This window comes from Dipodomys ordii, unplaced genomic scaffold (genome assembly GCF_000151885.1).
Source record: "Dipodomys ordii isolate 6190 unplaced genomic scaffold, Dord_2.0 Scaffold138, whole genome shotgun sequence".
Classification (NCBI taxonomy): domain Eukaryota; kingdom Metazoa; phylum Chordata; class Mammalia; order Rodentia; family Heteromyidae; genus Dipodomys; species Dipodomys ordii.
Window position 1 is genome coordinate 180,809 of NW_012267354.1, and position 17,992 is coordinate 198,800.

The 17,992-nt window shown below is 51.5% G+C and overlaps 1 protein-coding gene across 3 annotated transcripts; it reads right to left on the minus strand.

Moving 5' to 3' along the window:
- Window positions 1–580: 580 nt before the first annotated feature.
- Prrc2a (proline-rich coiled-coil 2A) lies at window positions 581–17,881 on the minus strand. 3 transcript variants are annotated; one of them, XM_013031351.1, is made up of 31 exons: window positions 17,699–17,881; window positions 15,671–15,845; window positions 14,969–15,146; window positions 14,564–14,663; window positions 14,404–14,476; window positions 14,011–14,154; window positions 13,720–13,871; window positions 13,450–13,529; window positions 13,161–13,303; window positions 12,432–12,522; window positions 12,111–12,327; window positions 11,016–11,487; window positions 9,980–10,170; window positions 9,499–9,796; window positions 9,046–9,256; window positions 7,006–8,853; window positions 6,197–6,465; window positions 5,869–5,999; window positions 5,073–5,202; window positions 4,882–4,967; window positions 4,454–4,687; window positions 4,202–4,342; window positions 4,015–4,086; window positions 3,731–3,898; window positions 2,999–3,081; window positions 2,170–2,380; window positions 1,769–1,867; window positions 1,472–1,684; window positions 1,183–1,277; window positions 1,011–1,101; window positions 581–912 (listed from the first exon to the last, which is right to left on the minus strand). In XM_013031351.1, the coding sequence occupies exons 2-31, from the start codon at window positions 15,780–15,782 to the stop codon at window positions 772–774; spliced, it is 6,474 nt and encodes a 2,157-aa protein (XP_012886805.1). In that variant the 5' UTR covers window positions 15,783–15,845; window positions 17,699–17,881; the 3' UTR covers window positions 581–771. The 3 variants fall into 3 exon arrangements, with proteins under 3 accessions (XP_012886805.1, XP_012886806.1, XP_012886807.1); XM_013031352.1 differs by lacking the exon at window positions 17,699–17,881 and adding an exon at window positions 17,481–17,508; XM_013031353.1 differs by having other exon boundaries at window positions 717–912; window positions 1,769–1,816; window positions 17,699–17,865.
- Between the last annotated feature and the right edge of the window lie 111 nt (window positions 17,882–17,992).

The window sequence follows — 17,992 nt, forward strand, 5'->3', positions numbered from 1 at the left end:
AAACTTGAGCACAAAAGTTCAGGGACAATACCCAAGGACCAGCACACACATACAAACCAACTATAGCTATTACCATAGCACCATGCTATAAAGATACTACAACTGTTGGGTGCTGGTGGCTCATGCTGCAATCCTGGGTACTGTGGAGGCTGTGCTGAGTATTATAGTTTGGAGCCAGCCCAGGTAGACAAATCAATGAGACTCATCTCCAATACCCAGCAAAAAAGCCAGAACTATTGGTGCTGGTGGCTCACACCTGTAATCCTAGCTACTCAGAAGGTTGAGGTCTGAGAATCTATTGGTTTGAAGCCATGCTGGCTTCAAATGGCCCAGACTCTCATCTCTAATACACTACTCAGAAAAGGCCAGAAGTGACATTGTGGCTCAAGTGCTAGAGCACTAGCCTTGAGCAAAAAGCTCAGGGACTGGCTCAAAAAAAAAAAAAAAAAAAAAAAGCCAGAACTGAAGGTGTGTGGTTTAAGTGGGGGAGAATGCATGTAAGAATGTAAGGTCCTTAGTTCAAGTCACCAACCAGCACAGGACACAGTGACATTATAACCAACTACCCCATTCCCCAAATAATTTTGGATTTTTTTTAAATCCTTTTATTATTCTTTTTTAACAAACGGCCCCAGGGATAGGGGATCAGGGGAAGGGGGAGGAGGGAAAGTGAGGCCCTAGCCCCACAACCCCTCCCCACCCACCCCTTTCCCCCTTATATATTTATAATCTATATACAAGCCCCGGGGGTAGGGGGGATGGGGACCTCCCTCAGCGGGGTGGGGGCAATCCAGGTTCCTTGTCAGCTCTGGACCCAGGCTCCTCTGCCCTACGGGAAGGCCCTTCTCGGGAAGGTGGCCCTGTCCTCTCCCAAGGCTTCGGCATCCATCGCAGAGCATCTGGTGGGGATGCCTAAGAGATAGGTACACACAGAAAAAGAAAATCACAGTGGTCTGTCAAGAACTCAGGTGGTAACTTTTGATTTTAGAGATCATGAGTTTCTCCTTCACCTGCTGGTAGAGGTCAATGCGCTGGGTGCGGAATACTCCGCTGTAAGTGGAAGGTGGGGCCTTGAGACGGGAACTGAGACCAGAGAAGGACCTAAGGGAGGAAGAAAGGTGTTTCAAGGCAAGTCTAGGACCTGCTCCTGGAAAGCCCTTACGGCAAATCTATTTAGTTTACCTTCCAGCTGGGGGTGTACGTGATGACCCAGGTCCCCCGAGATTGCTGCTCAGCTTTCGATAATCCTGGAACGGCTTTAGTTCCACTGGGTGTAGCTAACAAGAAAAAATTTGAGAGCTCATGCTTCTCATTCATATTCCCAACGCTCTTGTCACAGGGTTTCTCTATGAAGGACCAGGTTGGCCTTCAACTCCAGATCTTCCTGCCTCTCCCACCACTCCCTCCTCCTTAACTATTCATCTTGAACTCTGGAATCTCTACCCATGAGTTCCCCAGCATCTCAAGGTACCTCAGCTCGCCCCAAGTTTGGGGGGAAGGGCCTGGCAGGTGAAGGCAGCACCCGAGTAGCAGGAGCAGGAGGGGGCCGCACAGCCAGGCTGGGGGGCTGCAGTGCAGGGCCCACAGGTAACAGAGAAAGGGGGGGTGGGGCAGGTGGTGGTGCTGGCGGCAAGGAGCCAAAATTCACCACAGGCAGCTGTGAGTCTACCATGGGTAGAAGCATCTGTAACAAGAAATTCAAATGAGCATGCTGAGGTGGAGAGAAATGGGATGGAGAAAATGAAAGGCATGGGAAACTACAAGGTACCTGCTGGGCAGGGGCCCCTGAAGGAAGGAAGCCACTTTGTCCACCAGGCTGCAGAGGAGTAGAGTAAAAATCAGAAGGGGATGGCAGATCTTGGCGTACCTGTTAGGGAATGAGAAAAAGGATGACCACCCCCTCAAACTTTTTTTGTCTTCAGTTGTGGGGCCTGGGCACTGTCCCTGAGCTCTTTTGCTCAAGGTTAGCACTCTACCACTTTGAGCCACAGGGCCACTTTTGTTTTTCTGATGGTTAATTGGAGGTAAGTCTCATGGACTTTCCTGCCCTGTCTGGCTTTGAACCATGATCATCAGATCTCAGTCTTCTGAGCAGCTGAGGCTTACAGGCATGAGCCACCAGCGTGAGACATTCTTCCCCAAACCCAACAGCTGCCCACCTCTAATTACCTGAAGCAAAGGTGGCTCAGGCAAAGGGCTGGGGCAGAAAGCAGGAGAATAGAGGAAGGAAGGCGGAGGGTAGAGAACTCCTCCAGCTGGCAACTTCCCCAGCTCTGTGGCTTGCAGTGCTGAGAAATCCAAAAACTGGCCCTTGAGAGCTACGCCAGAGAGCAGTGCTGAAGGAGGGGCTGGGCCAGGGGGTAGATATAGGGGTTGTGACCTGAAAAAAATTGGGAGAGATATGTCAAGAAGCCAATTATTTACTTTTTTTTTTTTTTTTTAGGGGTCCGGTCATGGGGCCTGAACTCTGGGCCTGGGCACTGTCCCTCAGCTCTTCAGCTTAAGGCTAGCACTCTACCACTTGAGCCACAACACCACTTCTGGCTTTTTTCTTTTTGCTTATGTGGTGCTGAGGAATTGAATACAGGGCCTCATGCATGCAAGGCAAGCGCTCTACCACTGAGCCACCTTCCCAGTCCAAATTATTTACTTTTTTATTTAGCATGAGCAATGCTTAAGTCCACAGCTTTTGGTACCCTAAAATTCTTTCCTTATCCCTTTAAAACTTATCTCTACTTCTTTTTGTGTTTTTTTTTTTGGGTCCGGATGTGGGGCTTGAACTCTGGGCCTGGGCGCTGTCCCTCAGCTCTTCAGCTCAAGGCTAGCGCTCTACCATTTGAGCCACAGCGCCACTTCCGGCTTTTTTTTCTTTTTGCTTATGTGGTGCTGGGGAATCGAACCCAGGGCCTCAGGTATGCAAGGCAAGCGCTCTACCACTGAGCCACCTTCCCAGCCCATCTCTACTTCTTTTCTGAGATCCACAAGCATCTAATTTTACCTGTAAGGGTGTAGTGAGGGTGTCCCAGGGCGGTAGCCTCCATTGTTTGGATGTAACTGAGAGTCCATGGCTCCCCCAGAGACCTGCAAGAGAAAAGCAAGTTTGAAATAGCTCTACTGCCTCTGGGTCAAGCAAAGCTCACCTGGGGCTAGAGATTCAGCTCACTGGTAGAGTATCCCTAGTATATATAAGCTCTTGGGTTGGATCCCTCACCCTGAGTTAACAGTTAATCTTGTCTACTTGATTGCATTGGAGGCACCTAACAGAGCAGAGAAGCACACCTCTGGGTATTCAGTGAGGGCATTTACAGAGGATTAGCTAAGACCTGCCCTGAATTTATGTGATACCATCTTTTGGGATAGAGACCTGGCTGGAATGAAAAGGAGAAAAACCCAGTATTGCAGGCATTTTGTTTGCTGATCCTCATGAAAGAAGGTGCTCTGTTGTGCCTTGTCCTGCACCTGCCACAATGGAATGGAACCTTTAAAACGGTGAAAAATGTATTTTTCCTCCCTTGTTTTCTTAGAGCTTTTATCCCAGTGATGGAAAGTCAAACATGCCATAAAGCCAAAAATACCACCCAACTCGTCCTAACCACTGTAGTAAAAATAAAAATGGAATGACCAGAAAGAAAAAGGTGGTGGTGTAGACACTTGTGTTTTAAGTGACAGAAGGCTAAAAAGAATGATTATTCATTGACTCAAAGGGCACAAGATGAAAAATAAGGGTTACCTGGGAATTGGGAGGCCCTGGGCTGCCATAGAAGACTTCTGGGTACAGGCGTTGGCCTGACGAGTTGGCCTCTGGGCCACAATGCCCAGAAACTACACTCTTGGGTTGCGGCTCAGCTGAGGCAGAAGCACTGGGGAGCAGCTCCCAGTCTCGGGATATGGGAATGGCCTGGGTGGAAAAAGACTGTCAAGACTGATGTCTGACACCCTGGAAGCCCCTATCACTCTCATGAATCTTCTCTAGAAATCTCTGGCCTTCCCACCCAACCCTCATTCTTCACCTACCTCAGTGACTGATGCTGTGAGCTCCTTCTCTGCTTTTAAACTGTCTCCTACCACTAGGCACAAGTCTGAGTCCTGTGACAGTGATGGGAAGAGATGGTCCCATGATTCAGGTCTGTGTCCTCGATGTCCCACCTACAGCCCATCCCTTCTCTCCAACCCAGGATACTCAGATGCAGCCCATGCAGACCTTGTCATTAGTGCCAAACTGGACTGGGGGGGCAGGTCGATGGGATGGCCGGAGGGGGCCTGGCTCTGGGCCTCGGTCTGCACGCTGTGATCGTTCTGTGCCTATGGGACCAGGGGGCAAAGGCTGCTCCCGGGGCAGCTCCTGGGTTGGGAAACAGTAAGGTGGAATTGGGGAGAAGGAAAGGAAGCCCAAGTGAGAGCAAAGGAGTAGAAAAGGGAGGGCCATGATGAAATTCCTCTGTCCCTGTTTTACCTTTCTATCCCCTTCACTGGATGCAGGTGGCCGTCTCCTAGGAGGTTCAGAGGGTTCAGAGCCAGGTGGACCCTCACCAGGAACTGCATTCAGGGGTGAGGGGCCTCCAGGCCGCTTGGGGGGTCCCTCTGCTGCCCCCTTGAGTCCTCCATCAGGGGAACTTCGCTGGCTGCAGGGACCTGATGACACCTGAGAATCCCCACTCAGGTCCACCCCACTGTCAGACTGACTCATCTGAGAGGAGTGGAGAAGGAGCTAGTTAAGTTGGGGCAGAGAGCACCCCAATACCTGACTGATGCACATATACAGATAAAATGAAGGATACATCCATGTAAAATTAGCCAGACATGACCCAGAATAGGAGAAAAAGTATGGCCAGTGTTTGATAGTGTCCCAGCTCAGCTGCACCCTCCCCCATCCTCACTCACCTCTGTGCCAGCCACATCCTCAAAGGGACTCAGAGGCTCCATCCAGGGCTCCATGGAGCCAGGCTGGTAACTCTTTCGGCTAGTGGCTGCAGGAGAGCACCAACCAGGATGGATGGAGGCAGTGAGAGAAGTCTAAAGCCCACCCCACTCTAAACCTCCATCATTCCTTCCCTCCACTCAGCTTTACTCACCATTATGTAAATGATTCCAGATGTGGGGGGTCAGGGCCTCTGGGCCTGCATCTCTGGATTCTCCCTGAGTGCCTGGGACCTCTGGCTTAGAGCCCAAGAATCCAGAGCTATGTGAAGATTGCAAAGACTCCTAAAAGGTGAGAAAACCCAAAGGACAAAACACAAATTAGCTGGCAAGTGAAAACGTATAAAGCTGAGACATAGTTGTGGGGTTGGTAGCAATTAAGGAGTAGTAAGAGATAAATACAGATTACTAATGAGAACTTTGGGAACACATGATAAGAAAAGCAAAGCATGGAGAAAACAGAGACCTTTCAAAAGTGAGTGAAGGGGCTGGGAAGGTGGCTCAGTGGTAGAGCGCTTGCCTTGCATGCCTGAGGCCCTGGGTTCGATTCCCCAGCACCACATAAGCAAAAAGAAAAAAAAGCCGGAAGTGGCGCTGTGGCTCAAATGGTAGAGTGCTAGCCTTGAGCTGAAGAGCTGAGGGACGGCACCCAGGCCCAGAGTTCAGGTCCCATGACCGGACTCCCCCTTCCCCCAAAAAAAGTGAGTGAGGGAAGGGTGAAGAGGACTGAAAAGTTTCCCCCCATCCCCCGCACACACACACTGAAACCCACCAAACCCAGCAGGAAGGAGCAATGGGAATGTGGTGGAAATTTATTTATTCACAGTACATGATGTGTATGTATGGAACTATCACAATAAACTCCATATTACAAATGTATATTAACTCACAACTTAAAAAGGAAAAGAAGTGAGAGTACAATGAAGCACAACCTCCAGTGCCATTGCTCACCTCCTGCAGCAACTCTGGCTTTCGGGGAGGCCGCTCCCGCCGTTTTGGGGGAAAGGGATTAACCCCAGCAGAGTCCCGGGGAGTTCCGCTCATCCCCCTCACCATGGGCCCTGACTCCTCGAAGTGAGAGTCTGGGGAAAATAGAAAACTGTGAGCACTTACCTTGCTCTACCACTGATTAGAGCTTTTCTTCCCTACTCCAACTCCCAATCCTTCCTTCTAGCCTTGCTCACTGGGTCCCACCAACCTCCAGGCAATACAGTTCCTGCTCCATCACCTAACATTCTTTAAAGATAGAGGAATTCCTACCAAGCCTTCCCCAGCTTACCAGAGCTGGTGCCATTGTTGGCCCTCGGGGAGTCGTATCGGGTTGGGGGCCGAGGGGAAGAGCCCTGGGGGGCTTGGGGAGGCCCAGGCTTGGGCCTTGGGTGGCCCCCTGGTGCAGTTACACTTCCTTGGCGACTGCTAAGCTGGGCCAGAGCCTGTTGGATGCCAGCAGGGTTGCTGTGGATAACTTGGTCCAGGCGGAAGACAGCAGAACTGCTGGGGGGCGGGGGAGGCAGGGGAAGCCCCGGGGGACGTTCCTCTGGAGGACGGCTGAAGAAAACAGAGCGTCAGCTCCAGGGTTCACTGAACTGTTAAGTGTTTCCCCACAAGCATGTTTTCCAACTTCTCCCCATAACAACCTATGACTCCTCCTAAGGATTTCCACTTATACAGTTCTGTAATCCACGTAAGAGTGTTGCTATCACTTTGCCAAATGCTTTCTAGCTGCCTCAGCAAACCGAGGGAATTGCAGTGCTTTTTCTTTTTCCTTTTGGTCAGTCATGGGGCTTGAACTCTGGGCTTGGGCGCTGTCCCTCAGCTCTTCAGCTCAAGGCGAGTGCTCTATTACTTGAGCCACAGCGCCACTTGCAGCTTTCAGGTGGTTTAAGAGTCTCATGGACTTTCCTGCCTAGGCTGAACCACAATCCTCAGATCTCAGCCTCCTGAGTAGCTAGGATTACAGGCGGGAGCCACCGGTGCCTGGTTCCAGTGCATTTTTTAACGAATCCATGCCCCCAGATATATGATGCCCTGCCATTAATCCTACTTCCTCCCCCATTGTTTTAACCTTAAAGTTCACTCCCTACCTACCTCCGGTTCTTTGGTGAGGGCCAGCTCCTCTTGTCCCCTCGTCCTGGGCCAGTTCTTCCTCCAGGCCCCCCGCCACCACCTCCACTGCCACCACCACCAGCCTTGCTCCCAGGGCCTGGGCGGCGGTTCTGCCGATCCATGCCTGGCCGCTGACTAGAGAAGCTCCGCTTGCTCAAATCCTTGGCTCTCTGGCTCAGATCTCCACGAGACATAGTTGAAATGCCTGGTCCAGCCCCACCTGTGCTGCCCCCAGTTCCCACAGCTTTGGGGGTCATTAATGCTGGCGGGGGAGCTTCTTTGTCTCCCCGGCGTTCACTGGCAAAGTCGCTGCTCTCTGATGCCGTCTCCCACTCCTCATTGGCTTGGTCAGAGTTCTGGTTTGACAGATCAGGAGACTTGGCAGCCGCCCTTCGAGGTGGTGGGGGCACTGTGACTGTTGCCAGGGCTTCCTCGGGCCCAGGGGTGGAGGCTGGCAGGGTTAAGGAGGGTTTGCTCTCGACCCCTCTGGCAGCGTTCTCCCGTTCCTGTTTCAGCCTCCGGAAACGAGGTGGCTTGTCCTGCTGCTGAGCTCTCCCATGTCGTCGTCTTCGTGGTCGCTCCCCATCTTCCACACCAATACCCATGTTGCTTCCGTTGCTGCCTCCCCGGGCCATGGGAGACATCGGCCCTGCTATCAGCTTTTCTTTCAAAGGCTCCTTACTTGGGGGCAAAGGACCTGCTGGAGGTTTCTTTGGAACCAGGGACTTGGTTGGAGGGCTCCAGCCTGGGCACACAGGAGGGGGAGGCCGCCCTCCTCCCCTGCCCCTCCGAGATGGCACCCCTCTTGGAGTGAACACACGCCCTCCCCGGGCTGTGGAAAAGCGGGCAGGGGCTGGTGAAGGAGGAGCTCCAGGTGGTGGGGGAGCAAGAGGGGCCTGGGTGAGCCCTCCTTCCTTAGGCGGTGGGGCCTCTTTGTCTGAGGGGGCCAGATCACTCTCATGGGTCTCACTGCCTGTTTCTGATCCACGCTGCCGGCGACGCTTGGGGATTTCTTCATACTCTGAACCCTCACTTCGCGTCTCACTGGCAGTGCGGCCTCGGGAAGCAGGGGGGTGACTTGGTCCTCCTGTCCCACCTCCGCGCCCATCATCTCCACGGAATTCCCGGTAACTTCGGAATTCCCGACTTCGGGCTCCCCGTCCCCTGCCCCCATAGGTACCCCGAAAACCCCTCCCTCTGGCAAAATACTCTCCTCGGCCCCGGCCCCTACACGAGGTAGGACCCACTCTTTCATATGAATAGTCCCTCCGAAGCCTTGGTGCAGGAGAAAGATTTCCACTTGGTGGGGTCTCCTTAGGCCCCATCTTGCTCTTGGCTGTCTTGAGTGGATCTGGCTTTGGGACCTTGGTGGTTTCATCACCCTGCTCCAAGGGCTTAGGAGGCAGTTCTTCAACTTTGACAGGTGGAGGTGGTTTCTTTATAGGCCCTGCCCGGCGAGGAGGGGCCCCTGGCTCCTCTGGAGGGATTCCACGACGACTGCTACCTGGACGGGGGCCCCAGCGGGTCTCAGTGCGGCTCTCTCTGCGTGGTGGTGGAGGCCCTTGGCCACTTCCACGGGCAGGCTTTCGGCCTGTTTCTGGCCCTGTCAGCTGTGAAGTTTCCTCCTTGGGGGATTCCTTCTTGGATTGTGGAGCCTGTATCTTGGCAGCTTCATCACTGCCTGGAGGCCAGGGGACCGGACGGGACCCTGAGGGAGCTGGTTCCTCCAGAGGGAAGCGAGAAATTGGGGGTCCAGGAGCTCCATTCTCTGGAAATCCCGGATAACTGGCCAGATAGGGTGGTGGGGCGGGTACTGGAGGAGTCTCACTCCTAAAGAGGGAGACAGAAAAGAATGAAAGCACCTCCAATCTCCAGATGAGGAAATGTGAAACTAGCTAGGAGAAAGAAAACACTCATTTTGTGTTCATTCCTACATCTCTCCTAATCCACAGTACCTTAACCCTAGGCTTAGGTCCTTTTACCAGGCCATAAACTCTCATTTTCCTCAGTACCAAGACTCACCTCATCCCTTTTTCCTCTTCATCTGCAACCTGGCGCAGTGGTGAGGTGAGTGGGCGAGGGTCAGTGGGTGTGGTGGTGAAGACATCTCCTACCCAGGCCAACTTTGGATCCACTGGTGGGGTGCCTCGATCCCGTAGCAGGGGGGGTACATGGCGCTCAAATGGCTCTGAGCTCGAGCCCCCACTGTCTGAGCGCTCCCGGGGAACTAGGCCTAAGGAAAACAAAGAAAAACAATCCTATCTCATAGGCACTCCAGCCTTAATCTTCTTAACCTCATTTCTGTCAAAGCGGCACCTCTTGCTGCTATTAAGTCTGGCCCTTAAATGCTTTTGTGAAACAGCACTTGGTTTTTCTACGCAACCATCAATTCCCCAAATAAATCCTGAGCAATGAAGAATACTCTGTTCCCTTGGCAACTCATGACTTATGGCCATTAATCCCACAGCCCCTTACCAGAAGGATGCACACCAGGAGGGTAGAAGTCCAAAGGGGGTCGACCCTGGAGGAGCCGAGGGTCCACGTAAGGAGGAATCATCATCCAGCGGGGATCAAAGTTCATTGGGGGCATGGGTGGGGGCCGGCCCAGAGCACCTGGGTACAGGGCTTTTGGGGGTGGGGGTGGAGCCTGTGGAGCTGGAACAGCTCCCAGGGTCACAGGTTGTGGTGGTGATGGGGGCACTGGGGCAGGAGGAGCAGAGCCTTGCTGCTGCTGCTGCCACTGCTGCTGCTGTTGCTGCTTCAGGAGCTGCTCCTGGGAAGAACAAAAGACAGAAGTCATCAAAGTCCCACACAAGGGAAATCAGCACAAATATGACAAAAACCTGGACTAGATGGAAACTACAGCGACAGACACAGGCAGAGGCAGAAACACCCAGAAAGGATAAATAAAGCAGAGAGCAGCAGCCCTTAAAAGAGGGAGGTAACTAGATCTCACCTGTTGCTGCCTCTGGAAACGAGGAGGCAACGACTTCTGATATTTGGGATAACCCAAGCTTTGACTGGGGGGCTGTCGTGTAGGCCCAACCCCATCACCCTTAGATTCCACCTTTGGGGCTGGGGGTGTGGAAGGTGGAGGAACCTCTTCTGGTGGTTCAGGACCCTCTTTGGAAGGCAGCTGGGGTTCCACTGCATTGAAGAAAACAGTGTCCTCATCCATTAAGATGTATACCATCACAGAATCTAGGCGCTCATTTAAGTGCTCAATTGTACATCTATTGTGCTGAAGCCCTTCCTGATTTAGACCATAAAAACTCTCCATGGCTTCCAGAGCCAAAGATCCTAGTACTAATTTCCTGTGAGACTCCCTCCCCAATAATTTTCTTTAGCCTTGTTCCATTCTAGGCCTATGTGTGTGTGGGGGGGGGAGTCGGCAGGGAATGATTTAGAATCTGGGTGCTATCCCTGAGCTTTACTTTTTAGCCAGTCCTGGGGCTTGAACTCAGGGCCTGGGCACTGTCCCTGAGCTTCTTTTGCTCAAGGCTAGTACTCTTCTACCACTTGAGCCACAGTGCCACTTTCAGCTTTTCTGTTTATGTGGTACGGAGGAATCGAACCCAGGGCTTCATGCATGCTAGGGAAGCACTCTACCACTAAGCCACATTCTCAGCCCCACACCCCCCAACTTTTTTTTTTTGCTCAAGGCTGGCACTCTATCACTTTAGCCACAGCTCTACTTCTGGTTTTTTTGGTGGTGAGAGGTTAAGAGTCTCATGGACTTTCTTGCCCAGGCTGATTTCAAACCACAATCCTCAGATCTCAGCCTCCCGAGGAGATAGGATTACAGGTATGAGCCACAAGTGTCTGGCTTAGAGAAAGGTTTCAGATCTCTGAAACCCCTATGATGGGACCCATAAGGTAACTCAGTAAAGCAAAAACTTCCTTCTACTTTATTCCCACTCCCACCATCTTGTGTACCCTTCAAGCCAAGCAAAAATCTGACACCTAGTTTTACCTATCTACTTTCTCCATACCTGGACTGGATTCGAAGCTGGCACTGCTGGTGCTACTGGTTGTGCCACCACCACTCACCAGAGTGGGAGCTGGAGCCACACCTGAATTGGGGGTGGACTGGGCAGGAGGAGGCTGGGCTGGCTCTTCAGCATCTTTCTCTGGTGCTGGGGCTGGAGCTGGCGGCAGAGCTGGAGGTGCAGGGAGTTCTTTGGGGACTATAGGTGGTGGAGCTGGGGCAGGAGGGGCAGGTGGAGCTGCAGGCTCTGCTTTGAGCCGTTTGTCAGGTGCCCCAAACTTTTCATCAAGCCGCTTGAGCTTCTCAGCACAGGCTGCCCGGCGCTCCTCCTGCATACGCCGCTCTTCCTCTTCTCGGCGACGCCGAGCCCGTTCCACTGCTAGGGAAATTTCAGATGAAGACTGTTTCCGCCGCTGCCGCCATGCCTCATCCTCATCTTCAGGTGCTGGTGGCTTGCAGGGAGGACCCCCACGATCCTGTCAACAGGCAGACAAGGGATATCAGTCATTATGCTTTCTACCATCTCACTCACAGCTTAACCAACTGCCTCTATCTATAGATACAAGGATCAAGTCTTAAGTGTTGAACTGTGTATGGAAACAACTTTCCCCTCATCTTTTTCTCTCCTCCTACCCTTTGGAGACACGAAGGCCTTTATTCAACCCAATTTATCTTCTAGACTCCCCTAGTAGCAAAGATGTTCCTAGTTTTTCAGAGCTGCTTTTAACTCCTATTCTTCAGTCAAGCGCTGGTGGTTTATGCCTATAATCCTAGCTACTCAGAAGGCTGATATCTGAGGATATAGTTCAAAGCCTTCCCGGGCAGGGAACTCTTTATGAGACTCTTCAATTAACCATCAGAAAACTGGAAGTGGTACTGTGTCTTAAAGTGGTAGAGCATAACTAGCCTTGAGCAAAAAAGCTCATGGACACCCCACCCCAGGCCCTGAGTCCAAACCCCAAAACTGGAAAACAAACATCATCTATACTTTATGGAACCCATTTTCAGCCCCCTCTCTCGTAGCTTTCCATTACTACTTTAGTCAGCTGACACACCTCCCACAAGTGGACCCTCTCAACCCCTTATTATAGACACTCACTGGGTAGTCCCCAGGGGGGCCCCAGTTCCCGGTGGGGCCCCGGTGAGGCGGGGGTGGGGGAGGCTTTGGGGCAGGAGGCCCCAACTCTGTCTCTGAAGGCCGAGAGGTCTCTGCCCAGGCCGTCTTGGGAGGGGGCGGTTCGCTGCCAGGGGAAATGCCCTTTTTGCCATCTGCTTCAGGGGGCCGCTCCTCACCAGCAGCTGACTGGGAATCCTTGCTGTGAGCAGATCAACAGTGGAATTAAATTCAGCTGTGAGCCAGCTCCTCTAAGATTATATTATCCTGAGAAAAACAGTCCCCACATCTGATGGCTTAACTCACTGGCCCTCAGCTCCCTCTTCATCGGAGTCTCGCCCATCTTCCTCATCACTGAACTTCAGCTTTTCAGTGTAGTCAACCTCTTCATGGGCTCCTGAGGGGGGAAAATGATTAGTAATTTAAGCATTCTGCTCTCCAATCAGACATACCTTCCTACGTATATAGGAAGTGACACGAAGCGCGTGATGGGATGCACTATTCATGCTGACTCCTTCCTCTTGAAGTCTGGGTCAACAAAACTCCTTTCAGTACTTTCCTAGGACTTTTGTTTTTCTTCATGTATTTTCCCCTCCCCAATTAATACCTGATTTGCTCCCACACCACTCATCACTTTTGCATTTTTTAAATCTAAACATGATCAAACCCCACAACCAACCAAAAAAAAAACCCAAAAAACAAAAAAGCAAACAATAAAATCTAAACATGGCTGAGCACCGGTAGTTCACACCTGTAATCCTAGCTACTCAGGAGGCTGAGATCTGAGGATCGTGGTTCAAAGCCAGCCTAGGCAAGAAAGCCTATGAGACTCATCTCCAATACACTACTCAGAAAAAGCTCGAAGTAGCACTGTGGCTCAATTGGTAAAGTGTTATCCCTGAGCACAAAGAGGCTCAGGGACAGAGTCCAGGCTCTGAGTTCAGGCACTGGTGGCTTCTGCCTGTAATCCTAGCAATCACAACAAAAACAACAACAAAAAAACCCCTAGACATTTGAACCTTAACATCTACTCACCTGCCCAACCATCATCATTCTCCTGGTCCAACTGGTCAAATTCTTTGAGATTATCCTCTTTGAGAATAGAAGGCCGACCCACAGGCTCTACAAGGCGCATTGGTGGCCCTGAGCCCCGGGGGCCCGCCACACGGGGAAAACGGCTGTGTATGGAAAGAAAAATGAAACACAATTAAAGAGGGAACATTGTAAGATCACATACAAGACAAACCTCCTGGCTAGAAAACCATCTCCTCCCTCAACAGGCTTATCCTGCCCCCAACCACAAACCCAGACCTGGATTGCTCACCTGGGCCCATCAGGAGTGGGGTATCGGTAAGGCCCCTGGGGTCCATAGGGCGGAGGGAACGGGAGATATGGGGGATACATCTGCAAAATGGCCCAACAGTAGTTGCTCAGAGGGACAGACATATAGAATGCCAACTCTATACACCTATCATCCTCCCACCAGCCTGTTTCATTGATGTCTGCTTTAACTGTGCCTCTCAAAGATTAACTCCTGATTCCTAACACTCTAGTTTCCAGTGCAACCACTTCAAAATAAGATAGCCAGACTCACGAAGGGCGGCATCATTCCGCGATAGGGAGGGAACTGGGGTGGGCCTGAAGGCTGCAGTCCCCCCCGGGGATCATGACCATGATGAAGTTTGGAGTCCGGGCCCTCCAGCTCATCAGGGCCACGTCCACCTCCGTCCCTCCAAGTTGTAGGATCTATAGAGAAAGAGAGAAAGGGGGAGTGATTAATGATACTGGAGGAGAGGAGAAGCAAACATACTAAATAGGGTAAATAAACCAACACTTAGCTCTGAATGGGATAGGTTAATATCTTGGTTAAAAGGCAACAACTCACTTTGGGGGCGGAGGCTTGGTCCTGGCCCAGACGACTGTTCGGCAGACTCCCTTTCCTTGGCAGCCTTGTCCTGGTCGCCAGCCGCCTGCAGGGTCGGAAATTCCTCTCGAGAGAATCGCGACAGTAGGCTTGATGCCCTTCCACCTGTTGAGATGAGGGTAACATTTACTAAGGATACACCATACAAACATCTCTTTGGAATAGGTGTCCATTCCCCAAGAGACAGGGTCAGTTCTAGGACCTCTCAAATCTTTAACCTTGATCCTATGCCCCATGAACTGAACATGGGGCATGAATAGCCTTTAGACCAAGGACACTTTTTTGAGGGCATAGTGCAGGGCTCCTGACTCCCATGATACCCCAATACAGCTACCCAAACAGCCCTGAACTCACCATCTCCATGGGCTCCATGGGTGACGCTGGCTTGTGCCCAGGACTTTACTCCGCTTGGAACGGAAGGAGTGTTCTAGGAAGACAGACAGATAATAAGTGGTAATGTGGGTGGAAGAACAACAAGCCATTCTTCTCCCAACCCCTTCAGTTTGTTAGGTACCTCGGGGGCTGTTGGGGGTCGTTTCGGTTGGTTGGAGGCAGGCGTCTGTGAAGCCGGCTGTGGCTGCGATTCCGGCGGCTGAGCGGTTGAGGCATCGGAACTGAGGGGACAGTAAAATGAGATAGGTCATCCAGAGCCTGAGATACTCCTAAGTATTCTAATTCCTACCACTCCCATCTACAAATATGACAAAATAATTCTGCCACCCTGAATGGGATGTTCTGTATTTTTTCCATGCTTTCTCTCCATCTGGAAGAAAGCTAAAGGTATCATTTCTTAGCCTTCAAACAAGAAGCCTGAAATAAGCTGTGGCTATGGCTCTGGCTGGATTAGACCAAGTTTCAATTCATGCCAAAGTTCAAATTAAAATACTCATGGATCCTAGGTGCTTCCAAAATTGTGTACCTCTTGGGGTCGGACTGCTCCTGTTTGCTTGCCCATCCTGTTCCGTCTTTCGGCACTAGTGAGACATTGGGGTCATTGCCTTTGTTCTCGGCTTTCAGGCTTGGAAGGTTGGCTGGGGGTGGCATACGCCGAGCAATGGCAACTTTTCCAAGACTCTGCAGGCCATGGCGAGGGGCAACTAAAGAAAAGGTGGAGAGAGGGTCAAAAAGGCCTCACATAGGAGATCTGATAGACTTCAACTTCAGGCCCCATTTACACATACATCCTCAATATCCTATTACCTACTCCAAATTTCTCTTCAAAACTATCTCTTCCCTTGGTAATAGCCTTTGAAATCTCTACTGGGAAGCATGAGATTATTTATATTCATTGTTTCTATGTAGTACGGTTGATCTTGAGCCTGCGGAGAGCAAGCTGGCCCTAGATTTCTCCAAATTCACATTTCTTTGCCTCCAATTCTTACGTGTCCAATGACAGGGAACAAAAGACACGCCTTTGTAGGAGGGTAACAAGTATTCATCCAGAGGCCAATACCCTCTCTTCAGGTCCCAAGGTAAAACTGGGAGGTCTCCAACGTTTCTCTAAGCATTTCCTATCTTTACTATAGTACTAGGTTTGTTCCCCCCCAAAAGCTCTAAAGTCTATATACCCCATACATGCCTAGCCACAATTACTAGGAGCATGTTGTAGGATGACCCTCACCAGCGGGTTTCTGGATCTCTAAGGACTTGCCCTTATACGTATCAAACAGGTTGAGCGAGGAATACTTCTTTCCATCCTTCCCCTTGGCAGTCGGCCCCGAGCGATCGGACATTGCGCTGGAAGCTCATTGAGTAAGTTGGGTCCTGCAGGCACCTCCCCCAAAACGTGCCGGAGCCTGTGGGCCAGACAGAGGTGTCTCAGTCTTTGCCCCCTACACAAAATACAAAAGACTAGAAGCTTCCTTTCATTCTCATTATTAGGGAACCAGATCTGGAGCCCTTTCATCTTTTCCTTTGGCCCAGACCCTTTAAGAAACTACTATCTGCTCAGCTCCCATAGCCCAAATACCATATTTCCTCTTCCTTCCAGACACCTCCTTGCCAAGCAAGGAAAACCAAATAAAAATCTATATCCTCATATAAATACCATGTCCTCTGTGACACTGTAGCAAGGGTAGTATCATCTTCATTATTCCCCAAAGGAAAAAAAAAATCTCTCCACCAAAATCACTTCAGAGACCTACATTAAAATGGGCCTAGTCTAAGCACCAGAGAAAACCAGAAAGCAGCATACAACTCCATCACGCAGGGAAGAGAGCCTTGAGACCCACCAAGTTATTAGATACCAGCTTCTTAATAATGCCCCAGGGCTCCTGTGCCCCAAGTTCCATTCCCAGCAGCCCAAAGTCCCATCTGGGGAGATTTGAAGGAAGGTATGCTGGGAGGTTTAGGATTTGCCACCAGCATGCTCCCTGACACTGGGAGCTGGTACGAAAGAAATTCTCATGAGGATAGAAACTCTACATACTCCTAGGCTCCAGAACCCCAAGCGGTATTTAGAAAACTCAATCTTTTTCTCAACTTGCCCCAACATTGGCCACTGGAAATAATCCTGTCTCCAGAAAAAAACACTAGTGGGCCTTGATTACCCTTATATATAGAACTGAGAAAAACAAAAGCATTAAAGAGGTACCCTGAGAACTGTGGGCCAGACACAAGAGGGCCAAGGCCTGTACCAACTTAATTGTCCTATTCTCATTAAAAATGTCCAGCAATCATTTCCTTAAGAGCCCCCGCCTCCAAAAGCAGACCAAAAGCTCCATCCTCAATCCATTCTAGAGGAACAAAGCATTCATTTGTGTGTGGGAATAGTAAGAGAGAGGGGGAAATAAAAGAGGGAGAGTGAGGGAGGGGGACATGGGGGGGGAAGAAAGCAGGTCCAGGATGAAAGCCAATATTAGGAGAGAACTTTATGACAAGCAAGAGACGAGAGGACAGGAGTTGATTTATAGGTAGTCAGTCAAAAAATGAATATAGGAATCTAAAAGAGACAGAAAAATTCTAGATTGAATAAACTAAAGCTAATATAAAAAAGGAATTAGTATAAAGGCAGGCAAACAACCAATATAGGGAAGCAGGACCAGCAGAGATGAGGAGAAAGTGAAGAGGCAGTGTCCAGAAACCCACGAAGAAAAAGGGGGTTGAGGAAGAAAGACAGGGACAGGGCTAACAGAAAAAGTGACAAAACAGGACTGGGGCACATAGAAGGCAAAGATGCTGGGTTCCAGAAGGGGAGTGACTCGACGCAAAGAGGAGGGCCAAGAAGGGGGAACTATAACGGAGGGAGACAGAAGAGGATCCAGTAATATGGAAGACCCTTCAAGAGGAGGTAGGTCAGCCGCGGCCCACCCCAGGGCAGCGCAGAGGGGGTCAACAGATGGGGTGAGCATGGGGGAGGGGGGTGATGAGCGGAAGAGCAGGGTCGTCCTCAGAAGCTAGAACGGTAGGTGGGTAGGGACAGGCTGCAGAACCTGAGAAGTGCTGAAGGTGCCGGTCCCGGTAGAGGTACCGGAGGGGGAGGGGCAGGCAGGGCCGGCAGCAGGAGGACAAAATGGCGGCGGCTAATGGCAGCTTCTCCTCCTCCCCCGCCCCCCCTCCCCGGCCCGCCACCGCCGCCGCCACCGCCGCCGCCGCCGCCGGCGCCCCCACCCCGGAAAAGGGTGTCAGCGCTCTGCTCGCCCAGACTCACCTGGCCGGGTGCGCGGGGGTCCGGGACCGGGGCTTAGTGGTTCCCCGGGGCGGATGGCGGTGGGGCGGGGACGGATGGCGGCGGATGGCGCCGGGTTCGGCTCCTCCCGTCTCCCTCGCTCACTCCGCGCTGGGCTCCGACTAACGGCCCATCCGGGCAACCGCCGCCCCCGGGAGCACCCCCCCACCTCCCTCTGCTTTTGGATACGCCCCCTAATTTACATAAAGGGCGGGGCCTTTCCCATCCTATTCCTCTTCTAAGGCTGTCCACAAAAAAAAAAAAAAAAAAGATTGG

What these genes read in the sequence shown, in the direction of transcription:
- Prrc2a (XM_013031351.1), bottom strand. Translation starts at nt 15,782, where the DNA reads ATGTCCGATCGCTCGGGGCCGACTGCCAAGGGGAAGGATGGAAAGAAG. An exon ending in GCGGAATGATGCCGCCCTTC is followed by an intron (nt 13,530 to 13,719) that starts GTGAGTCTGGCT and finishes GCCATTTTGCAG; the next exon opens with ATGTATCCCCCATATCTCCC. An exon ending in CCAGTGAAGGGGATAGAAAG is followed by an intron (nt 4,343 to 4,453) that starts GTAAAACAGGGA and finishes TTCCCAACCCAG; the next exon opens with GAGCTGCCCCGGGAGCAGCC.